At 48.8% G+C, this 19,708-nt stretch overlaps 2 protein-coding genes across 4 annotated transcripts; one reads left to right on the top strand and one right to left on the bottom strand.

The window, feature by feature from the left end:
* Positions 1 to 68: 68 nt before the first annotated feature.
* Positions 69 to 14,449, bottom strand: RUSF1 (RUS family member 1). The gene is made up of 13 exons (XM_058569527.1): positions 13,982 to 14,449; positions 13,656 to 13,770; positions 9,125 to 9,170; positions 7,444 to 7,476; positions 7,249 to 7,354; positions 4,923 to 5,024; positions 2,844 to 2,914; positions 2,580 to 2,764; positions 2,441 to 2,498; positions 1,942 to 2,012; positions 877 to 1,020; positions 690 to 767; positions 69 to 181 (listed from the first exon to the last, which is right to left on the bottom strand). The coding sequence occupies exons 1-13, from the start codon at positions 14,447 to 14,449 to the stop codon at positions 84 to 86; spliced, it is 1,575 nt and encodes a 524-aa protein (XP_058425510.1). The 3' UTR covers positions 69 to 83.
* On the top strand, positions 13,536 to 18,347 carry AHSP (alpha hemoglobin stabilizing protein). Of its 3 annotated transcripts, none has more exons than XM_058569531.1 (3): positions 13,536 to 13,630; positions 17,672 to 17,750; positions 17,978 to 18,347. In XM_058569531.1, the coding sequence occupies exons 2-3, from the start codon at positions 17,676 to 17,678 to the stop codon at positions 18,179 to 18,181; spliced, it is 279 nt and encodes a 92-aa protein (XP_058425514.1). In that variant the 5' UTR covers positions 13,536 to 13,630; positions 17,672 to 17,675; the 3' UTR covers positions 18,182 to 18,347. The 3 variants fall into 3 exon arrangements, with proteins under 3 accessions (XP_058425514.1, XP_058425512.1, XP_058425513.1); XM_058569529.1 differs by lacking the exon at positions 13,536 to 13,630 and adding an exon at positions 14,452 to 14,540; XM_058569530.1 differs by lacking the exon at positions 13,536 to 13,630 and adding an exon at positions 17,361 to 17,499.
* Positions 18,348 to 19,708: the final 1,361 nt, after the last annotated feature.

Here is a 19,708-nt window from a genome sequence, read left to right as displayed (position 1 = left end):
GCTGCCTTTCCCATGTTCTGCTGTGGCCAAAGTGTCCTTGCTCCAGGCTCCTGTCCTGGGACCTGGACCTCTGTCTGGGCTGCTCATGAGAACTTCTTTTCTGGAGACAGGAGCCATGTGGCCCTCCACTCATCCACCTCTAGCTGGTGCTTCTCAGTCTTCCAGCCCGCATCCTGCAATCCTGGGGAGAGGTCATGGGGGTGCTGCTGGGACTGCTGGGGAGGAGACTCTGGGCTGCCCCTGGGGAGGGGGGTGAGGAGCGGCACAGGCCGGGCGCAGCTTTGTGCACTGCTTAGGCTCCCCTTGCTTCTCCTGGGTAATCTCTGGTGTAAAATAAGGTTAAAACCTCATTTGGTTGCAGCAAGAATTCATTGAGCTAGCACACGGAAAAGGGGTACAATAGAGTAGGTGCCAAATAAAAGACCATCATCAGTAATCTGGGAGCCTCCCCTTGCCACCAGTTCTTCAATGCCAACTGGGATTACACAAACCGTCAACACTGACACAGCCCTCAGGGACCATCCTAACCTCCCTATCCTGCAGACAGGGAAACTGAGGCCCAGACTTAAGCTCACAGAGAGAACCGTAGTCCTCCACCTCCCAGGTGGAGGGGTGGGGATGGGGAGGCAGGGTTCCTGGGCAGAAGGCCTCAGAGGCCAAGAAGCCATAGGGCTGAAGGATGTTGTTACCTTTCAAGAACTTTGGGAATAGCTTGTCCAACACTCGGTGCATCTCCCTGACGATGACCCAGCTCTCTTTCTCAGGACCTGGTGGGGGGAGGTGACCCAGAAGCTCTCAGATCTCCAAGCTGAACAGGGAGTCCTTCCTTTTTCCACCCCACTTCTAGTCATCTGGTTTAGATTGGGAGGTGCTTACCTGCCTGTACTCGGTTCCTCAGTTCCTCCAGCTCTCCCGGGAGGGGCCCATCTCCCCGCAGAGCTCCAAGCACCAGCCCGTGTGTGGCGGCCCTCAGGACGGTCTCAGGGCCTGCCATCTGGCTCAGAACTACCTGTACATGGTCTGGAGAGACCCAGGGACAGACTGGTACCAGGGAAGGGCCACCTCCCTAAACACTCTCAACCCTGCCACCCTGCTTCATCCCTGTCTGCCCCCAGAGGCCTTGGCCTGGCATGGAAGGCCATCTCTCACCCTTTCCTTTCCAACTTCATCTCATGTTGCTCCCCAATGCTCTGGACACAATGAAATGCCCAACTTCCAAATACAACATCACAGCAGCTCACTGAGGTTGGTTCATTTTGCATGTCTTTAATGGCTAGTGAGAATAAGCACCTTTTTTTTTTTTCTTTTGGTGAGGAAGATCAGCCCTGAGCTAACATCCGCAAATCCTCCTCTTTTTGCTGAGGAAGACTGGCCCTGGGCTAACATCCGCACCCATCTTCCTCCACTTTACATGGGACGCCGCCACAGCATGGCCTGACAAACGATGCGTCGGTGTGTGCCTGGGATCTGAACCCCGGGCCACTGCAGCAGAGCGCGTGCACTTACCCGCTATGCCACCAGGCCAGCCCAAGAATAAGCACCTTTTAACAGACAACTAGCAGACCAGGAAACTCGAGTACTTGTTTCCTCAAGTGGTGACCCCAGATGGAGAGAAAAGTGGCTCCTCAGGGATAACCCAAGGTCATACTCTATGAGTAAGTGTGTTGCAATGTACAAAGTGCTTGTACATACCTTTTTTGATTCTCATAAAAACACTGCAGGTATTAAGGCAGGTATTGTTAGTTCCATTTTACAGAGAGATAAAGTGAATTTCATTGGGGCATGCAGCTATGATTTGAATGTGTCAAGTCTTGTCCAGAGCTCACTCCAGGACACCAGGCAGCCTCCAAACTGTCCAGGGCTTGGGGCCCTGAAGCTGGAGGAATGAGAAGCTGAACCCAGGAGGGCGAGTCTAAGGCTGGGAGAATGTGGCACACTTACTTTTTGACTGGTCCCAGTGAAGGAGGTAGGGTTCTTGGTGCCCCTCAACCAGCTGTTGCAGCTCAAAGACACTGAAGGAAAGAGAGTGCAGTGGAGGAGGAGAAAGCAAAAGTAGGAGCAACCACCCAGTCAACTGAACAGCTACCTGTTAACCATAACTGACCATCCTTCATCTGTCCTTCACCCACTTCCCAGCTCTCCCTCAGTCATGACCCAGGCACCCCACATCCATCCTTCCTTTCTTCCTGCATCCAGTCCTCCATTTTCCTTATCCACCCTTTCCTCCTTCATCCAACAAATACATCCATTATATCTACTCTGTGTCATACAATCTGCTGCCCTCAAGCACCCATACTGACCCCCAAGTCTGTTCAGTAGAGATAAAGAACCTAGAGCAGAGAGGTGGGGCCTGGTTAGGAGAGGCCAGTGTGTAACTGGAATAATGAGCATGTGTGGGGAGTGGGAGTAGTGAGTAGGTGGGAGACACTGGGCCACTCACCTGGAGATCAAGCAGTGTAGGGGGACCCCCAAAGATAGAGACACAGATGGCCAGAAACCTGTGGGAAGCTGGAGTCAGGATGTCCAGGCAGGGGGAGACACTGGGAGACACAGAACTTGAGACCAAGGGATTGGGTCACCTGTCCACAGTGGTTCCATCTGATTGGCTGAAGTGGGGCCAAGAACCTCTCCCCTCTGAAGGAAGTGCTTCAGGACCAGCCAGAGCCGGCCCTCGTTCAAGGTCTCTATGACAAGGGCTCGGACTGCCCGGTAGTTGGCGTAGATGTGGAGGGCAGTGAGGAGGAAGAAACAACCAAGGCTGAAGCTGGGGTGACAGAGTGAGGTGGTCAGTGGGGGCAGAGGCCTAGCTGGGCACCTCCTCCCCGCCCTTAATCCCAGCTTACCCAGGGGAATCTGACACCAGAGGAAGCATCAAGAGGCTGACCAGGAGTCCTGCCAGGTTTACCAGCGTCTCCTGGAAAATGGCAGAGGGGTTGGGAATTGGAAGGCTCCCCTCCAGGCTAGACTAAATATCCTTGAGTGCCTTTCACCACAATCCTCCCTCCTCTGGAACCTCCCCAGGCTCCCTACACTGATGAGGGTGCCTAATAAATTTTTAATATTTTTGTTGAGTGAGCTGTCATTTAAGATACCAGCTGCTTTTCTGCCCAGGTAGATGCAATGCTGTTGGAATGTCTTCATTTTGCAAGTCACCTGAGTAGCCCTACACTCAGGCAAGTGAATGTCCATAGAGCGTGGAACTACTTTTATTTGGTGGTTTAAAAAGGCTGATCACCACCAGCCCATTGGTATGCAATAACTGGCAGGCACTTTTGCAAAGGGGTCAAGGAACCACCCAGGAAGAAAGGTATAAGATCTAAACCTCTTCCCTTGAGAATCAGTGTTATTAGATCCCTCTGATGGCCCAAGATGGCCTGACTGAGCTCACCCTAGGGGAAAAGACCCCAGGCCACCTGCTCCCGACTCATCATGAGGGAGGAGTCTGGATCGGTGCCCCTGACTATGGGGTCCTCAGGAGAGTTGGTCCTGGCAGAGTGGGCCTGAGAATGGAGGGCTCTTCTTACTCAGCCATCCTGGCAAGGGGGTGGGCCATGGAAATAAAGGCTGTGGGTGTGACAGTAAACTGGGGATCAGGGGCCTCGGGAGCTCAGGAGCAGAGGAACCTCCTCTCCCCTAGGTGGGAACAGTCATTTCTGGCAGCCACATTAAGTGGCAACAAAGCAACATCAGCAGAAAGCAGGGGCCTGCTGCAGGACTGAGCACACGTCCTGGGTTGCTCCTGTGATATGTTACCGTCTCTGTGGACTGAGGAAGCCCTGGGGCCTTGGAAAATACAGCTTGAGGGTGGGGGGATGGCTGGGAGTTAGAGCAGGTGAGAGACAACAGGCATGAAGCTGGGAGATCCTACAGACTATGGCCTGGATTGTACTTATTTCTCCCTCCCTAACCACCTATGGAGGAGATAACGGGGAAGAATTAGTCCAACCACTTCCTGAGAGAAGGGACGTGCCCAAAAGTACCCAGGGAGACCAAAGCTCTCTATGCCTTATTTCCTCATCTGTAGAATAGCAACAATGAATACCTCCTGCACAAGACCATTGTAAGGATTTAATGAGTTCACAGAAATGAAATACTTGGCACATGGTTAATACTTAATAAATATTAGCTTGTGTTAATATTATTGAAAGGAGTGAATCTTAATTTTTTTTCAAATGAAGTTCTATTTAGAAACTGAACAAAACAATATAAGAGAAGGCCAGAAAGTAGGACTGGACAGAACAGAGATTTCTAAATTGCTTCAGTGTCAAAGAAAACCATGTCACACTTCTGACCTCCCTGGGCCTCACTTCCCCCATCTGTAAAACAGGGATAACAACAGTATCTACCTCATAGGGTTGGTGTGAGAGTTAAATGATGCAGTGCACATAAACACTTAGCATGGGGGCTTAGGAGGGGATCTAATACCTGTAAGATTCAGCCTTAGGGGTGTCCCCACCCCTACTGCAGGCTCCCTTGGTCAGCTGAGGGGCTGCCAGAGAGCCTGCTAAACTGCTGAGTGGAGGCCTTTGCCCAGTGACCCCAGCAACCTCACATGCTGAGCACTTTTTGACTTGCCAAGTGCTTTAACATGTGCGCCTCATGTGATCAGAACACCCACCTCCCAGGGTGTGGCTCTAGCCTACAGTGGGCGAGGGCCAGGGCAAGGGCTCACTCTCAGGCACATGGGCAGCAGGCAGGCGCTAAGATGATCAGCTTAGACTTGCCACCAAAGCCCGTGTCCTCACATCGGACTACCTATCCTGAGAGTCAGAGCTTGGGGCAGCACCGACGTTTCTTCCTGCGTGTCTCCTACTCCTACCCCCAGAAGCACTCAGGTGCTTCTCTCCATAATCCCAAATTGTGGCCTGGCCTGATGTCCCCCCATTCTCCCCCACACTATCCTTCTAATACCGGCTGCTCACCTGACTGCTATCCTTGGCTGACACATCGGCCATGTTGTTTCTCCGGGCCTGGTGCATGGTCAGTGCAGCCCGGGTGGCCCCGCCAGCCACGCTTACAATGCACTGGTGGGGAAAGGGAAGAGTGAGGGTCAGAGCAGCCATGAGCTGTGGCAACACAGTTGCCAAGCAAATGGCTCACACTAGCTTGAGAAAACCAAGCATTAGGCCACCACAGAGCAAAACCCTGAATGCCGTCCTTGGTGTCGTGTTCTCACCCTGCACGTCCACTAGGCCCACCTCCTGTCTTGTTCCAGGAGAAAACTAAACTAAAGTTTTGCCTGCCATACCACCCTGTGGACCAGGCCCCAAGGAAACTCAATTTCTTTCCCCAAGGTGGAGGCCCAAAGACCATTCTGAGCCCACAACTTCCCCAGCCTCCAATTTCTACTTTGGCTGTACCCTCCCTGTTGCTGAGCTCCCAGGCCCAATCTGGTTTCTAACTTTATGCTTAACTTTTGCCTGCCTGTGACTAACTCCACTCTCTTCCTGCCCTAGTTGAGGCCTGTCCAAGCCTTCCAGGCCAGTTCAAAACCCACACCATTGGCCCCGACCTCCCAGGCACCTGGATCTCCCCCTCTGAGATCTAGGATGGTAAAGCTCATTGATGAGGATTACTGATCACCTTCACTCATCTCATATTTACCACATCTCTTAGATGCCAGCCACAGATTTAGGTGCTGTGATATAATTCAGACACAACCCCTGCCCTCATGAAGCTTAAAAATCAACAGATGATAAACTAGTTATTATATAGGCAGAGTTTGTTCAAAGGTAAGAGGAATGTGGTGCAAAACGAGGCTGGAGTGACTGGCTCGGACCTGATCACATGGAATCTTGCAAGCCGTGTTAAAGTCTTGATACTAAGAGCAATGAGGGCAGGAAAGTGACCTGATTTGATTTCCACTCTTAAAAGGATTATTAGGCTGCCCTGAGGACTGAGCAGGGGTGAGACTGGAAATAGGGGGACTACCTAGGAAGTAACTGTGCTTTTGCAGCAGTCAGGAGTGACCAGGTGACATGGAGGTGAAGAAGTGAACAGATTGGAGAGATTTAGGAGGGAAATAACAGAACTGAATGGAGGTTTATTTAAGGGTGATAGGTGAGGGGGGAGGAGAAGGCATGGATGACAGCCAGGCTTCTGGTTGGTGTACCTGTGGGACAGAGGTGCTCGTCATGGAGACTAGAACTCCAGAGAGGGTTGGGGGTGAAGGGGAGAAGGAAGATTATAGCCCTGTTCTCTTTCCTTATTTGACAGATGAAGAGACTGAGGCCTCAAAGGTGGAGTTTAGTGCAGAATTTAGGCAGAGGTCACAATCCCTGGTCCACAGCTATAGTAGTGGTTTTCTCTGGGGTTTCCTGCCCCGGGGGGGTAGGGTTGCTCATGGCATTTAGTGCCTGAGCCAGGGAAGCTAAATGTCCTCCACCACAAAGAACTGTTGCATCTAAAACGTCAGTAGTGCCCTGTCGAGAAACACCGCTCTAAAGTGATTCTGAACAGGCAGACGGGCCTTTGAGATGGATCTTACCTGTCTTCTGAAGAGTTTTTACTCTATGCCAGGTACTTAACCCTGTGGTGAAGACAGGCTAAGCTCTTTACTGAACCTTGCTAGACCTCAGCATCCCCACTGGATGAGGCCAACCTGAAGAAACTATGAGGGTGAGGGCCTGGCAGAGAAGAGCTCGCATTTACCCCACTTGCCCCGCCAGCCTCACTGTCCAGTCTGTGCTCTGTCTGGCCACCGGACCTTGACCTACGCTGTTCTTTTTGCTCAGAACACCCACCCTGCACCTTATTCTTCAAGACCCAGCCCCAGGAGAGGCCTTCCCGCCTCCTGTGACTAGCCAGATTCGCTGCTGAACCTTCTTGCAGCCCCCTCCACTTCTCATCTGGAATACCTGTAGCTGTAATTCTATAAATATTTGTTTATGTGTGGCCTTCTTTCAAAGACAAGAGGGCCCATACTCTGTGCCAAACTTGCAGTAGGCACCCAATAAATATTTTAGGGAAAGGATGAAAGATAGCTAGAGGATTGGTCTCAAGATGTTGACACTGGGCCACCACTTCTCTCTCAGCTCAGATCTCCCTCACCAGAACTGCGGCTCCAGACACTGCCCTCGCCTGACTACCTGAGGCAGTGGAGGCTCTTGGGCTGGAGGAAGATCATATAATTGGGTCCAAGTAGACACACCTGAACTTTTTTACTCTTCTAGAAGCGCCTTGAACACAAGGTCCAGGCAGGGCTCAAGGCAGATATCTAGGGTATAGGGGTGCCCCAGAGGTAGGTACCTTGGCCAGGTTGCTGGTGCAGACGATCATGGTGAAACAGATGGGGTATACGGGAGCCATAATCTCAAGAAACATGGCTACATCATTGAGGATGTCAGCAAAAAGCCTGGCGGAGGGGATCAGAGGTTAGAGGTCAGAGGTAAGAGACCCTTATAATAGAAGACTCTCCTCCCCTCTGTCCCAGCCCCTCCTCACCTCCACTGCTTGGCATTACAGTCCAGTTTGCTCCTGTTGGGGAGGAGACGTTGGTTTACAATTTGGATTTAAGGAGAAAACACATCCTGTGGGCAGTGCAGGCCATCCTTAAGCTGAGGTAAGGTCCAAAGGTCTCAGGAAAACCCATACCCAAGCCAGATCTGTCCCAACACTGTCACTGCTGCCTGAAATGCCGTCATTAGCTGGGAGGACTTTCAGTGGTCACTTAGTGTTTCCCCCTTACTAACCCATAATGCACCAAGGAAAAAAACTGATTGTCTTGTGGCTGCTCCCCACCTTTGCCCCTTTTCTGAGAGAGGGTCTCCCTGGGTTCCTCTGCCATCTCCCCTCTACTTCCTCCTGCTCATGAAGGGTACCCAGCAAGAAGTGCATGTATTTTGGACTGGTAACCAATACATTTAGTGTAAGCCCTGCATCTTACAGATAACTAGCCCAGAGAGGGCATATGACTTCCCTCAGATTACATGGAGAGTGGGGGGAAAAGGCCAAGAGAAGGAGCCAGGCTCTGACATCCAAGCCTAGGATATTTCTATTACACAAGACGACGGCTGCCTCTTCTGCCAGGCAGAGTGACTCCCTGGCCCATGCACAAATACCAGGGACCACTTCTCCACGACTCCAGTGGCAGATGTTGCCGCCCCCAGCCCAGCTGAGAATTTGCAGCATTAGCCCTAACTCTTAATTTGCAATCTCCCGGAGGGAAACAGAGCATTCCTTGGTGAGGTCTGGGACACACATGGGGAGCTCTGGAGGAAATATATGGCAAGGGCAGGACTAGAACACATGGGTCTGGTCTAGGGCTCTACCCAATAAAGCAGCCTGATACTACAGAAAAAGTACAGGCTTTAAGCTTAAATCCCATCTCACTAGTTACAAGCTATGTGATTTGGGTGAGTAACTTCTCTCTTTTAGGTTTGCTTCCCATCTGTAAAATGTACACATTTAATCCTACTCTACAAAGTTGTTCTAAGGCTGATACATACAGACAGCTTGTGAGGCATAGAGCTGTTACTAGCACCTAGTGTTTACTTATTATGTGCCATGTAATGTGCTAAGCACTTTGCATAAACTATGTCACTGAACTTCACAATGACAATGGCAGATACTAAGTCACTCTTGAGGTTGCCCAGTACTGACTCGAGGAAGCAGGCAGCACAAGATCCTTAATCCCTTCTAGATAAATAATGACAGTGATTCCATGTGGAACAAGGATCCTGATGACCTGCCCAAGCCCACTCCCTACTCAGCTCAGCAAAGTCCAACCAAGCGTCTGAGCCACCAAAGTAGCCTCTGGAGTAAAGTTATCCCTTTTGGATTAAGCACTGTCCCTTTCAGGCTTCTTTTTCAACATGCAAACTTAGAGCCTTGTGGCTCTCTGTGTTTTTCCGTGATGGGCATCAGAGTGGCAAATCGGTGCTCTTGAAGGCAGATCTGATCACAGCAAAGGCTCTGGCTCCACGGGTAGGTGACTCTGGGCAAGCCACCGGGATTGGGCACTCACTAAAGACTCCTTAGCTCTGAAAATATTAATTGCTAAATCTCCCCTCCCCTGGAGACTTGTAGGAGAGAGGGGGAGCTGAAAATACAGCCAGGACTGAAACAGACATGACCTGTCTGGGGAGAGTAGCTGGAAGTCTGCTGACTGGGAAGACAAACTCACCCCTTCCACCAGGCAAAGACGATGCGGCCCAGCATGCCAGTTGAATCTGGGGGAGAGAGGCACTGGTGAGAACAAGGAAGAGCTTTGGGGGCTGTGGGGCCTAGCAGACCCTGGCATTGAAATGGCTGATTCACCTTGGGTCACTGCTCTTGGGAGCTCAGTCTAGTAAGGTAAGTTCTGGATAGACACAGCTGTACAATGGGGTCAGAAGTACCTAGACTTAGCAGTTCCTCAGTATGTACCCAAGAGAACTATGTACCCATGCACACCAAGAGACATGAACCAGAAACATTCTTTGCAGCATTGTTCATAATAGCAAAAAACTGGGAATAATGCAAATGCTCATCAACAGGAGAATGCATAAATAAATTCTGGTACATTCACTCAGCAGCATATTAGACAGCAGCGAAAATCCAGTGGACTATAACTACTCACATCAAAATGGGTGAATCCTAGTGTTATAATCTTGCATGAAAAAGTAAGCCATGACAACTCACACAGCACAATGTACTTTTCATAAAGCTCTAAAACAACTAAAACTAAACAATACGGTGTTTAGGTAAATATATATCTAAATGGTAAAACTATTAAAAAAAGCAGGAAATCTTGTGTGGAAAGTTCAGAGGTTACTGTTGATATTCTAGCTCTTAGGTTGGGTAGTGAGTTCACAGGTGGTCATCAGACTATAAATAAAAGATTTGAACTGCAGGTTGGAGACAGAGAGCTGGGGATGCAAGGCAGAGGGAGAGGCCTCCTTAGGCTAGGGAGAGTCAGTGAAGTCTCCAGAATCAGCTAGACCTTCATTTGTACAACAAATGCTTACTGGCTACCTACTCTGTGCCAGGCACTACAGGAGGCATGGGGGATACAACAGTGACCCAGAAAGTCATGGTTCTAGGCTCAAAATCCAGTGCAAAAGCAGACAGCAATCAGTATGAAAAACACTGATTTAGACTAAGGATCAGTTAACTGTGGTCTGTGGGCTTGCACTCTCTGTTTCTATAGATAAAGTTTTATTGGAATCCAGCTGTGCCCATTCATTTACAGACTGTCTATGGCTGTTTTCATGACACAATGGCAGAATCAAGTTGCTGTGACTGAAACCATACATCCTGCAAAGTGTAAAATATTTACCATCTGGTCCTTTACAGAAAGTTTCCCAACTCTTGATTTAGACTATACCTCATACTGAGAGCAGCACGCGTTAAGTTCAACGGGGATCACAAAGAACTGTTTTAGAACCAAACAACTGGGAAGGCCTCATACAGGAAAGGACAGATACAGTGGGCAAAGGACTCCCAATGTGTTTGAGCCTGAGGGCATGGACTTGTAAGTGGGGGATACAAAGAGATGGGAAACTAGCTTGTAGGAAGGAGGGCTGGGAGCTTCCCACAACATATGCAGGTGGACACAGGCCAGCCTTCCCCATTCTCCACTGCAAACAGATGTACTCATCCCTTGCCACAACCTCCATCCTTGGGCATTGAGGCCTTCTAAGTAGACATCTTTACCCAACCCTGGACTTGAGGGAGACCACTAAGCACTCTGATGGACACCTGAAATACCTATGCCTTTCAATCTTCGCAACAATCCTATGAGCTTGAGAGGGTTCATTCCTTTTCACAGACGAAGCAACTGAAGTTCAGAGAAGACAGGTGAACAAAAATGGGACTTTTTACAAGAAAATCTGGATTTGCAGCTTTTCTGGAAGAACCTGAAGACATGGCAACACCGGGCCTGCCTTCCCTTACCGCCACAATTGGCTGAGGCTGAGCAGCAGCTCCTTTGTTCAGAGGCGGCATGTGTACGACACATCTCCCCTCTGGCCTGCTCTGCTCCTCCATTTCTGTCCCTCCTATATCCCTGGAAGCAATACCCACTGAGGTGGCTTTACAGGCCTCCTCCCTCTATCACTCACCTTATATACTCTTCTCTTCAAGTACATTTTATTCTATACAAAATTTTTTTTGTTCCGTTTAAGATTTTTGTATTGGATCAACTTAGTGACCGAACATGGCAAGATGACTTTTACTGATTGAGAGAGAGCTCACTGGGCCAGACTCTATTTTTCTTCCCTTTGACTGCACTCATATCCAATCAGGTGTACGTCCTACACACAAGGGCCACTTGGCAGAAAGCGGGCCTGTTGTTTTATGAGAGGCAGGCTGCAGGGCCCTTGTCAGAATACGGAGGTTGGCCCTAGGATGCAGTAATGACACAGACCCTCCCTATTATCTGGCAGTCAGCACTGTCCACTAGACTAGTAAACTTAATTCCCACCTGCTCTTCTCTGCCTCACTTACAATTAGCTGAGCTGTAAGATCTAGAAGCTTCTGAGTCCTACCAAGGATCCATGTATCTACAAATTGTACTTGGCTCCACTCTAAAACCCCACCTGGCAGAAGAGTGTGGTGGTTGCGAGTGGCACCCAGGAGTCAGTCAGCTTGGGTCCAAATCCCGGCCCTGTGCTGCCTTAGGCAAGTTACTAAATCTCTTTGTGCTTCAGCTTTCCCCCCTGAAAAACGTACTAATAATGGCATCTACCTAATACGGCTGCTGCAGAGATTAACTTACATTTTACTTATAAGTGTGCAAAATGCCTGGCATACAGGAGGCTGTCAAAATATTAGCTGCTGGTAGTATTACTATTTTTTTTTTTTAATTTTTTTTGTGAGGAAGACTGGCTCTGAGCTAACATCTATTGCCAGTCCTCCTCCCCCTTTTTTTCCCCCAAAGCCCCAGCAGATAGCTGTATGTCATAGTTGCACATCCTTCTAGTTGCTGTATGTGGGACGCGGTCTCAGCATGGCCGGAGCAGCAGTGCGTCGGTGCACACCCAGGATCTGAACCCGGGCCGCCAGTAGCGGAGTGCGCGCACTTAACCGCTAAGCCACAGGGGCCGGCCCCACTATTGTTAATTATGAGAACTGACATCATGTTCCACTAAGAGATCTGCAGATGAAAACGACCATATCAAAAAATTCTAAGGGAGTTTCTTGTATAAAGCTCTGCATACAAATTTCCCATGTTTGATGGAAATGAGTTTGTAAAATCCTTTCTAATTAAGAGGGCTTCTTTTAATATCAACAACAGGCTCTAAAGTAAGTGGATATTTTCAAATGTTAGAGTGCTCTTATTTTTTTGTTAATAACCTGAGTTGGACATATATAGGCAACATCTTGGTGGTAAGGCTTAGAAATGACATGATAACATCAGCTACTGACCCTAACTCCTACTGCATTCCAAACACTTAGCCAATAGGAGAGCAACAGAAAAGATCCAAATAAAGCACAGTGTGGTGGTATGAAAATGTGTACTCTGGAACTAAACGTTCTGGGTTCAAATCCATTCCCTACCACTTACTGGCTGTGACCCTGGGCAAGTTACTTTTCTGTGCCTCAGTTTCCTTGTCTATAAAATGGGGATAATGACAATACTACCCATCTCAGAGCTATTGTGAAGACTGAACAAGTACATTTAAAGACTGGCATATAATAAGCACTGCTTGCGTGAACTATTATTATTAAGAGACAACTAGGACAACAAGCCACAGATCACTACCACTTCTCCACTGACATGTACCATCAGAGAAAGAGCTTCTTTCCAGAGGTGACTCATATTTGGTCAGTCTCCTCAGTCTTAACGGTAAAGGTGTGAGCAGGAACCTCTCGATTCTCTGAGAGATCCAGGGAGGCTCAACAGAGGTGTGGCCAGGCTGATGCTAGGAGCAGAATGAGCCTTACCTTGGGTCTGATTTAAATCCGCACTGGGAACAGTAATGAAAAACAAAGAACAGCGGAGAGAGCCATGTGCTCTTCCGATGTGGAAGTTTCCCTTTTCTTCTCTACTTCACTCTCTAGATGGCACAGTACCAAATTCTAATTTTTTTTTTAGTGGTTTTTCAGAAAGCTGTACATTCAACAGACGATTACTATAATTACTATTTATAGCATCAGAGGATCTAAAATGCCTTTCATCCTTCCCAGAACCTCCTCTCTCCTACTCAGGACCAACTACAAGATTGTGTTTTCTAGAACTAATCAATTTCCTGCACCCCAGGCAGCTGGCAGTTTTATCCAATAACACTCTTAGGCAGTCCTCCACAAAGAGACTAGGAGTAAAGGGGAGGGAACAGTTAACTTAGGGATCTGGGCTCCAGATGATTTAGGGCCTCTGAACAGTATGTATAGGGAACAGAGTGCCGCTACAAGGCTGGCTCTCAGGATGAGGGTATTCCAGCGGTGGGTGCCTAATTAATAGCTGAATAAAGCCGATAAGATCTTTAAAATTTACTCAGTAGAATTCTGTTTTTTAACAGGGTACCAGGCACTGTTCTAGGCACTGGGGAGACTTGGCTCCTAGATACAATCAGGCACAAGTCCACAAAGATACACATCGCAGCCTAAAGCTAGAGGCCAGCACGCTAGCAGGGGCAAAGGAGGGGCTGGGCTCTGCAGTCGGAGGAAGAAGGGGCCAGGGAGATGGCAGAGCTGACATCAGCAACAGGTGAGGCTCCAGGACCCAAGCTCACCTTTCACGAGCCAGGTGGCCGTGGCAGCTGAAACAGAAGCTTTTGCGTTCCCTACCCCTATGCCTAGCAAGACTGCGTGGGTGGCCAGGGAGCCGGAGAGGCTGGAAGCAAAAGCCTGCAGAAGAAAAGAAGTGGGGTGAGGAGTGGGCGCAGGAGTATGGGGGCCTAAATTCTATTATCAGCTCTTCTTGGTGTGTGACGTGGAACACGTTACAGCTCCGCTCTGGGCCTCCTTCTCCAGTCTATAAATAGAAAGGGAGAGGTGGCCCGCAGTTTCCCTTACCCCCGGCTAGATGCCGCCCCCTACCCGAGTCGGCCGGGCTGACCTGCACAGAATCCCATAGCTGGTAGGGCAGATAGTCCGGGCTGACGCTATCGGGGAAGCCCTGTGGCAGGAACACGGCCAGGAGCCGGGAGAGAAGCGGTGAGGCGGTCCCGGGAGCCCCCTCTCCACCCCCATCTCGTCCTTCGGGTTTTACTGTGACAGGCCCAGAGAACCCCCACCAGCGCCACCCCCAGGCCTCCCACTGCAGGCCCCCGTCGGCGGCGGCGCAGCAGCTCCGGGCCGCCCCGGAGCCGAACTGCTCGGAGCACAGCGGCGCCTCAAGACTCGCGTCGTCAGCCATGCCGGATCTCTTCCTTCGGCCCCACTTGAGAAACGTGGCAAGACTACGTTTCCGCTCGGCTACGGCGGCTGCAGAGGGGCAATCTTCCTTCGCGAAAGGAAAGCCGCTCACGAGTCTTCGTTTGTCCAGCCCAGGAGCTAGACTCTTCCTCTCTGACCTCTCGGACATCTCAGGGCTGATCCTGGCCTTTGTTCTTTGTAGCATTTTGTAGCTGGGCCGCGGGAGTAATGGGGGCCCTTTGACCCGCCTAGTCCTGGAGGTACCTGCATTCCTGTGACCTACAACTTCCAGCTATGGGGAGAAGGAAAAAGGGCGTACCTAGGGAACCATTGTGTTGTGTGCCCCGGGGCGGCCACAGAATTTTTAACTGGGTGACTTTGGGCAAGTCAATGTCCTTCTCTGGGCCTTAGGTACCTTCTTTGTTGTGAGACCAGGGACTATATTTTACTCCTTATTTTATCCTCGGTACATAACACATAGTAGGTGCTTAAAAGATATTTATGAATGAATGAATGAATGCGTGATGAGAAGAAGTTGGACCAGATGATCCCTGAGGCTCTGTTAAGCTTCCCTTTTTTTTGTTTTTCCTCCCGGCCTCTCTGGCCTTCTGATAGGGATTCTCTGCCCTTCAGCCTTCTCCAAGACTGAAAGAGGATTATTTCTGAAAGGATCCTAAGGACATCTGAGGAATGAGAAAATTAAGGGATTGCAGTTAATAGTGTCAGAAAACAAGAGAAATAGGCAAGAAGTTCCTGTGTGTTTATTGGGGAAGAGGGTCCATGAAGTTGGAGGGAGAGTCTAAAGACAGTGTTTCTCTCCCTCCCAACTCACCTCTTTTCTTTTCCCTCTCTCCCTTTCTCCTTCTTATCTAGTGCAATGTACTGACTCCAAAGTAGAAATTTGCGAAAAGTGCCCTCTCTTTATCAGAAAATAAAACACCCTGGTTCCTCAGCCTGGAACACCCTTCTACTCCACATTATCTTATCTGAGACCTATAGAGTCTCTCTGAGGCTGAGATAGACCCTGAGCACTTTTTTTTTTCCTTCTTTGTTTTACGTTTTGAGTTTCCTGTTAGAGTGAAAAATTGAAGGGTAACAAACATGTAATATTTTAAATGTTAGCTTCTGTGAGTGTATTGAGCTTGGAGGCCGACCTCTGAATGAATTCCATCAGAGGGCCTTAGTTCTGTCACTTAGTATCTGTGAGATCTTGGGCAAGTTTCTTGTCTCTCTGTCCTTCAGTTTCTTCATCTGTAAAATGGGAATAATACTAATTCCTACCACATAGGGTTGGGATGAGGATTAAATGAGTCGTATGTGTAAAGCTCTTAAACTATGTTTGGCACATAGTACATGCTATTTAAGTGTTGACCATTATTTCGAATTAATGTCAGGTATTCAAATGTGAGGCCCTTTGCTCCATATGAGGCAGGTCAAATGGCCCTCATGACTAGCATCACCATATAATTTATTGTCCAAATCAAGATTTTTGAGAGTGTCATTAAAGGAAGCGCTATTAATAATTACACTGGGATAACAGGTGGAGCTGTCCTGGGTGGATTGAGAGAGATGGTCATACTATTTATTTCTCATAGTGGTAACAAATATTTTATACTCTAGATAAAGGAAAACATGTTCACACAAAAATCTGTACACAGGGGCGTAGTGGTTAAGTGTGCGCGCTCCGCTTTGGCGGCCCGAGGCTTCGCAGGTTCAGATCCTGGGCACACACTGATGTACCGCTTGTCAAGCCACGCTGTGGCAGCGTCCCACATAAAGTAGAGGAAGACGGGCACAGATGTTAGCCCACGGCCAATCTTCCTTGGCAAAAAGAGGAGGATTGGCATCAGATGTTAGCTCAGGGCTGATCTTCCTCACCAAAAAAAAAAAAAAAAAATTTGTACACAAATATTTATAGCAGCTCTATTCATGCTTGTCAAAAGCTGCAAAAAATCCAGATGCCCTTCAGTGGGTGAACGAATAAACAAGCTGTAGTGCATCCCTGTGATGCACACTCAACAAATAGAAGGAACAACTTACTGTTACTTGCCACAACTTGGATGAACCCTAAGGGCATTATTCTGAGTGAAAGAAGCTAGTCTCAAAGGAATATACGATTTCATTAGAGGACACCTTCAGAAACACTGAACTGTAGTGATGGAGAACAGATAAATGGTTGGTAGGGTTTAGGCATGGGAGTGGGGGTGACTATAAAGGGATAGCACGAAGGAGTTTTTTGGGGTGATGGAAATGTTCTGTATCCTGATTGTGGTGGTAGTTATGTGAATCTATGTATTACAATTCATAGATTGTACACCAAAAGGAAGTCAATTTTGCTGTATGTTAATTAAGAAAATGCTGTAAACAAAAAAGCAAATCAGCAAACCTCTATGAGTGTATAGGTAGGTGCCTATGAATATTGGTTTTTGAATGGAGAAAGATGTGACAGGAAATTCACACATCTTTAATGCTTGTTACTTTGTGAGGAGAGGAAGCAAAAAGGATCAACTTTTTCAGTGTACATTTTTCTCGTTTCATTTATTTTAGCTAGTATACAGTGATTTTGAAATTTGAAAAACATCCACCAAAAAGAGAAAACATTAGGAAAATATTTAAAAAGAAGAAAAAGAGTATTTCTGCTTTGTTGAGTACCTGACGATATGGTAGAGAACAAGACAGATGTGTCTCTGTTCTTGTGGAGAGCAGCCTGGTAGGGTCCAGTCCCCACATCTTACAGATGGCTCATCTGCAAAATGTGGCTATCATCAGCACCTGTCTAATAGGATTTTTTAATAAGGATAAATACCTATTAAGGTATTTGATGCTTGAAACAGTGCCTGGCACAAATGATAAATGTAATGTAAGCTGCTATTAATATATCATCTATGATGATGTGATATATCATATATCATCATATAGTTAATGTCAGTTTTGTTAGCATCTGGAGCCTGGATACTGGGATGTGGGGCAGAAGGCAGGGTTTTCTGGGTCTCCCCACTTATCTGTTTTTCTTGGCCTTGCTATCTTTCTAACTTCAGGGAAGCCTCTCCCTCCTTCCCCTCCCCTGGTTGACCTATCACCCTCCCTCAGGTCCTAGACGCAGGGCGTTTCCCTCTTAGGACTATACTTGACACTTTGTCTACATCTAGCTTGGCACAGAGGGGCAGACATATCCTGAAAAGTGTGGGTGAGACGTACATAGCACTCTTGGACCTGAAGGTGAGCCAACCTGGGAGAAACACGATCTCTCAGCATGGCAGGATTTGAAAGGTGTTGGAGGGGAGGTGGCCCCGCAGGGCACCAGGGATCTTTAAGGGGAGTGAGGGAATTGGGGGAAATACCCAGGGATGAGGGAAAAGGATACTTAAATTCTATTTCTTTCTCTAACCAGGCAGATGGCCCTTCTTCAGGCTAATAAGGATCTCATTGCCACAGGAATTAAGGAATTTAATGTTCTGCTGAATCAGCAGGTAAGCCCAGGTCCTCTGTTTCAAAGGACAGGCCTGGAGTGTTGGTGATGGGTGAGAGCAGAGAAGAGAGAAGAATTTGGAGCTGGGAGAGTAATGGTGGAGTTGATGGAAACAATTAGAAACAGGGAAAACAAATCAGAGAAAAGAGGATTTCAGAGTTTGTGGATTATTCCCGAATCGCATTGCTGACCACATTCACCCCGCGCAAATCTCCCCCCACCCCCCAGGTCTTCTCTGATCCTCCTATCTCTGAAGAAGCCATGGTGACTGTGCTGGATGACTGGGTGAACTTCTACATCAACTATTACAAGGAGCAGATGGTGGGGGAGCAGCAGGAGCAGGACAGGGCTCTGCAGGAACTTCGGCAAGAGCTGAATACTCTGTCTGCCCCTTTCCTGGCCAAATATAAGGCATTCCTGAAGTCCTTGTGAGCACCCTAACCACCCACTGCCTTTCTCCTAGCCCAGAGACAGGCCTGCATCTCCAGGAAACCCTTAAATCCTGCCTCTGTATTCCTCAAGTCCTCATGCTCTTCCTCTTTCATAGTGTTATTCTACCTTGAAACCTCAATAAAGACGGATACTGGTTTTTCCGGTCTTCTCTGCTCTTGGGCTCTGTTTTGGTTGTTGGTCCCTGACTTGTGGAGGCAGTTGGTCCCTTTTCTTTCAGCCCTGCTTCCTAGACGTGATCTTGGATATTTAATTCCTTACAGCAGAGGTTAGCAGCCTTAAGTAACCAATGGGCAGTACTGAAATAGGCTTAAGGAGGGGCCAAGCAGGCAGAGACTACAGAGAAAGTGCTGGGGGGAGGGATGGTAGAAAAAAAGAGGGAGATAGAGGCTCTCTAGAAACTGTGGTCCTGTGACATACTTGTCTATAGAGAGTTGATGGAAGTCTCCCGGTCTTCATCCTACACTAGGTGAAATCAAGAGTCCAACCGCCTCAATTTTCCAATCCCCTGCCCTTAATCCCAGCTTGAAGAAAGTAGTAGGATCTTCTGACTCTAAAGACTACCACAGAATACCTCCCCGGAGTATCGCTGTGATTTAGAGTTGGAAGGGATCTTTGGAACCACTCAGCACATCCCTTATTTTTCAGACGGGAAAACCTTTGGCTCCCTTATCCCTCATCCCCAGATCCCAAGATTGGGAAGCAGCGATTCCTGCCCACCTTCCCTGCTGCCCTAACCTACTCCAGTCACTCTCCGGAGGAGACCTCCTTTCCCTTCGACCCCCACATCCTAAGCCTTCTTATTTTAGGGCTCTAGGGTGGAACCAGGGCCAGGCCAGGCTCACGAAGTTTTAAAAAACGAAAGGACGATTAGGGAGAACGAGGAGAGGCCCTCCAACTGTGCTATCTCCACGGAACGCCTCGGCGCAGAGGCAGAGCGCGCGCGGGGCAGAAGGGGCGGGTCTAGGAGGCGGGGCGCGCCAATCAGACGCTGTGCGTGGCGCGCGCCCCGGGAGGTGGCGGGGTGCTCTCCTGGTCGTTGTCTGTGATATGTCTTCAGCCGGAAAGGTTTGGGGCTGAGAGGGATTGTTTTCTCATTCCAGCCTCCAGCAAGCCTTCATTTTGGATCTGTGCACTCCCATCTCCGACGTTTGGTTTTTGGGCCTCTGTAGTCTGGTTCAAGGTCCAAAGGGAACGAACTCAGTGCCCCTAACCGTCCTTCCAAACCTGGGGAGGCCCCAGACCAGCAAGAGCGGCAGCCTCCCAGGGAACCAGCCAGCGAGGTCCTCTGAGGTGTGGTTGGTGGTCCAGGCGGAAGCCAGGGCCTCCTCGGGAAGTCTTAGCTCGTTAATGGGGACACAGGGCTTGCTTAGGTGGGACAGTAGTAAATAGCCTTACATTTGCAAAAAGACCCAGACTACTGTGCACGGGTGGAGGAGAGAGACCACCGAGGAATCATATGAAAACAGTATGAGATTTACTCTGTTGCTGTGTGAAATATAGCTGAAA

Source organism: Diceros bicornis, chromosome 26 (genome assembly GCF_020826845.1).
Source record: "Diceros bicornis minor isolate mBicDic1 chromosome 26, mDicBic1.mat.cur, whole genome shotgun sequence".
Classification (NCBI taxonomy): domain Eukaryota; kingdom Metazoa; phylum Chordata; class Mammalia; order Perissodactyla; family Rhinocerotidae; genus Diceros; species Diceros bicornis.
The sequence above is the reverse complement of the archived record's forward strand: the minus strand, read 5'-3'. Positions and strand labels throughout refer to the sequence as shown.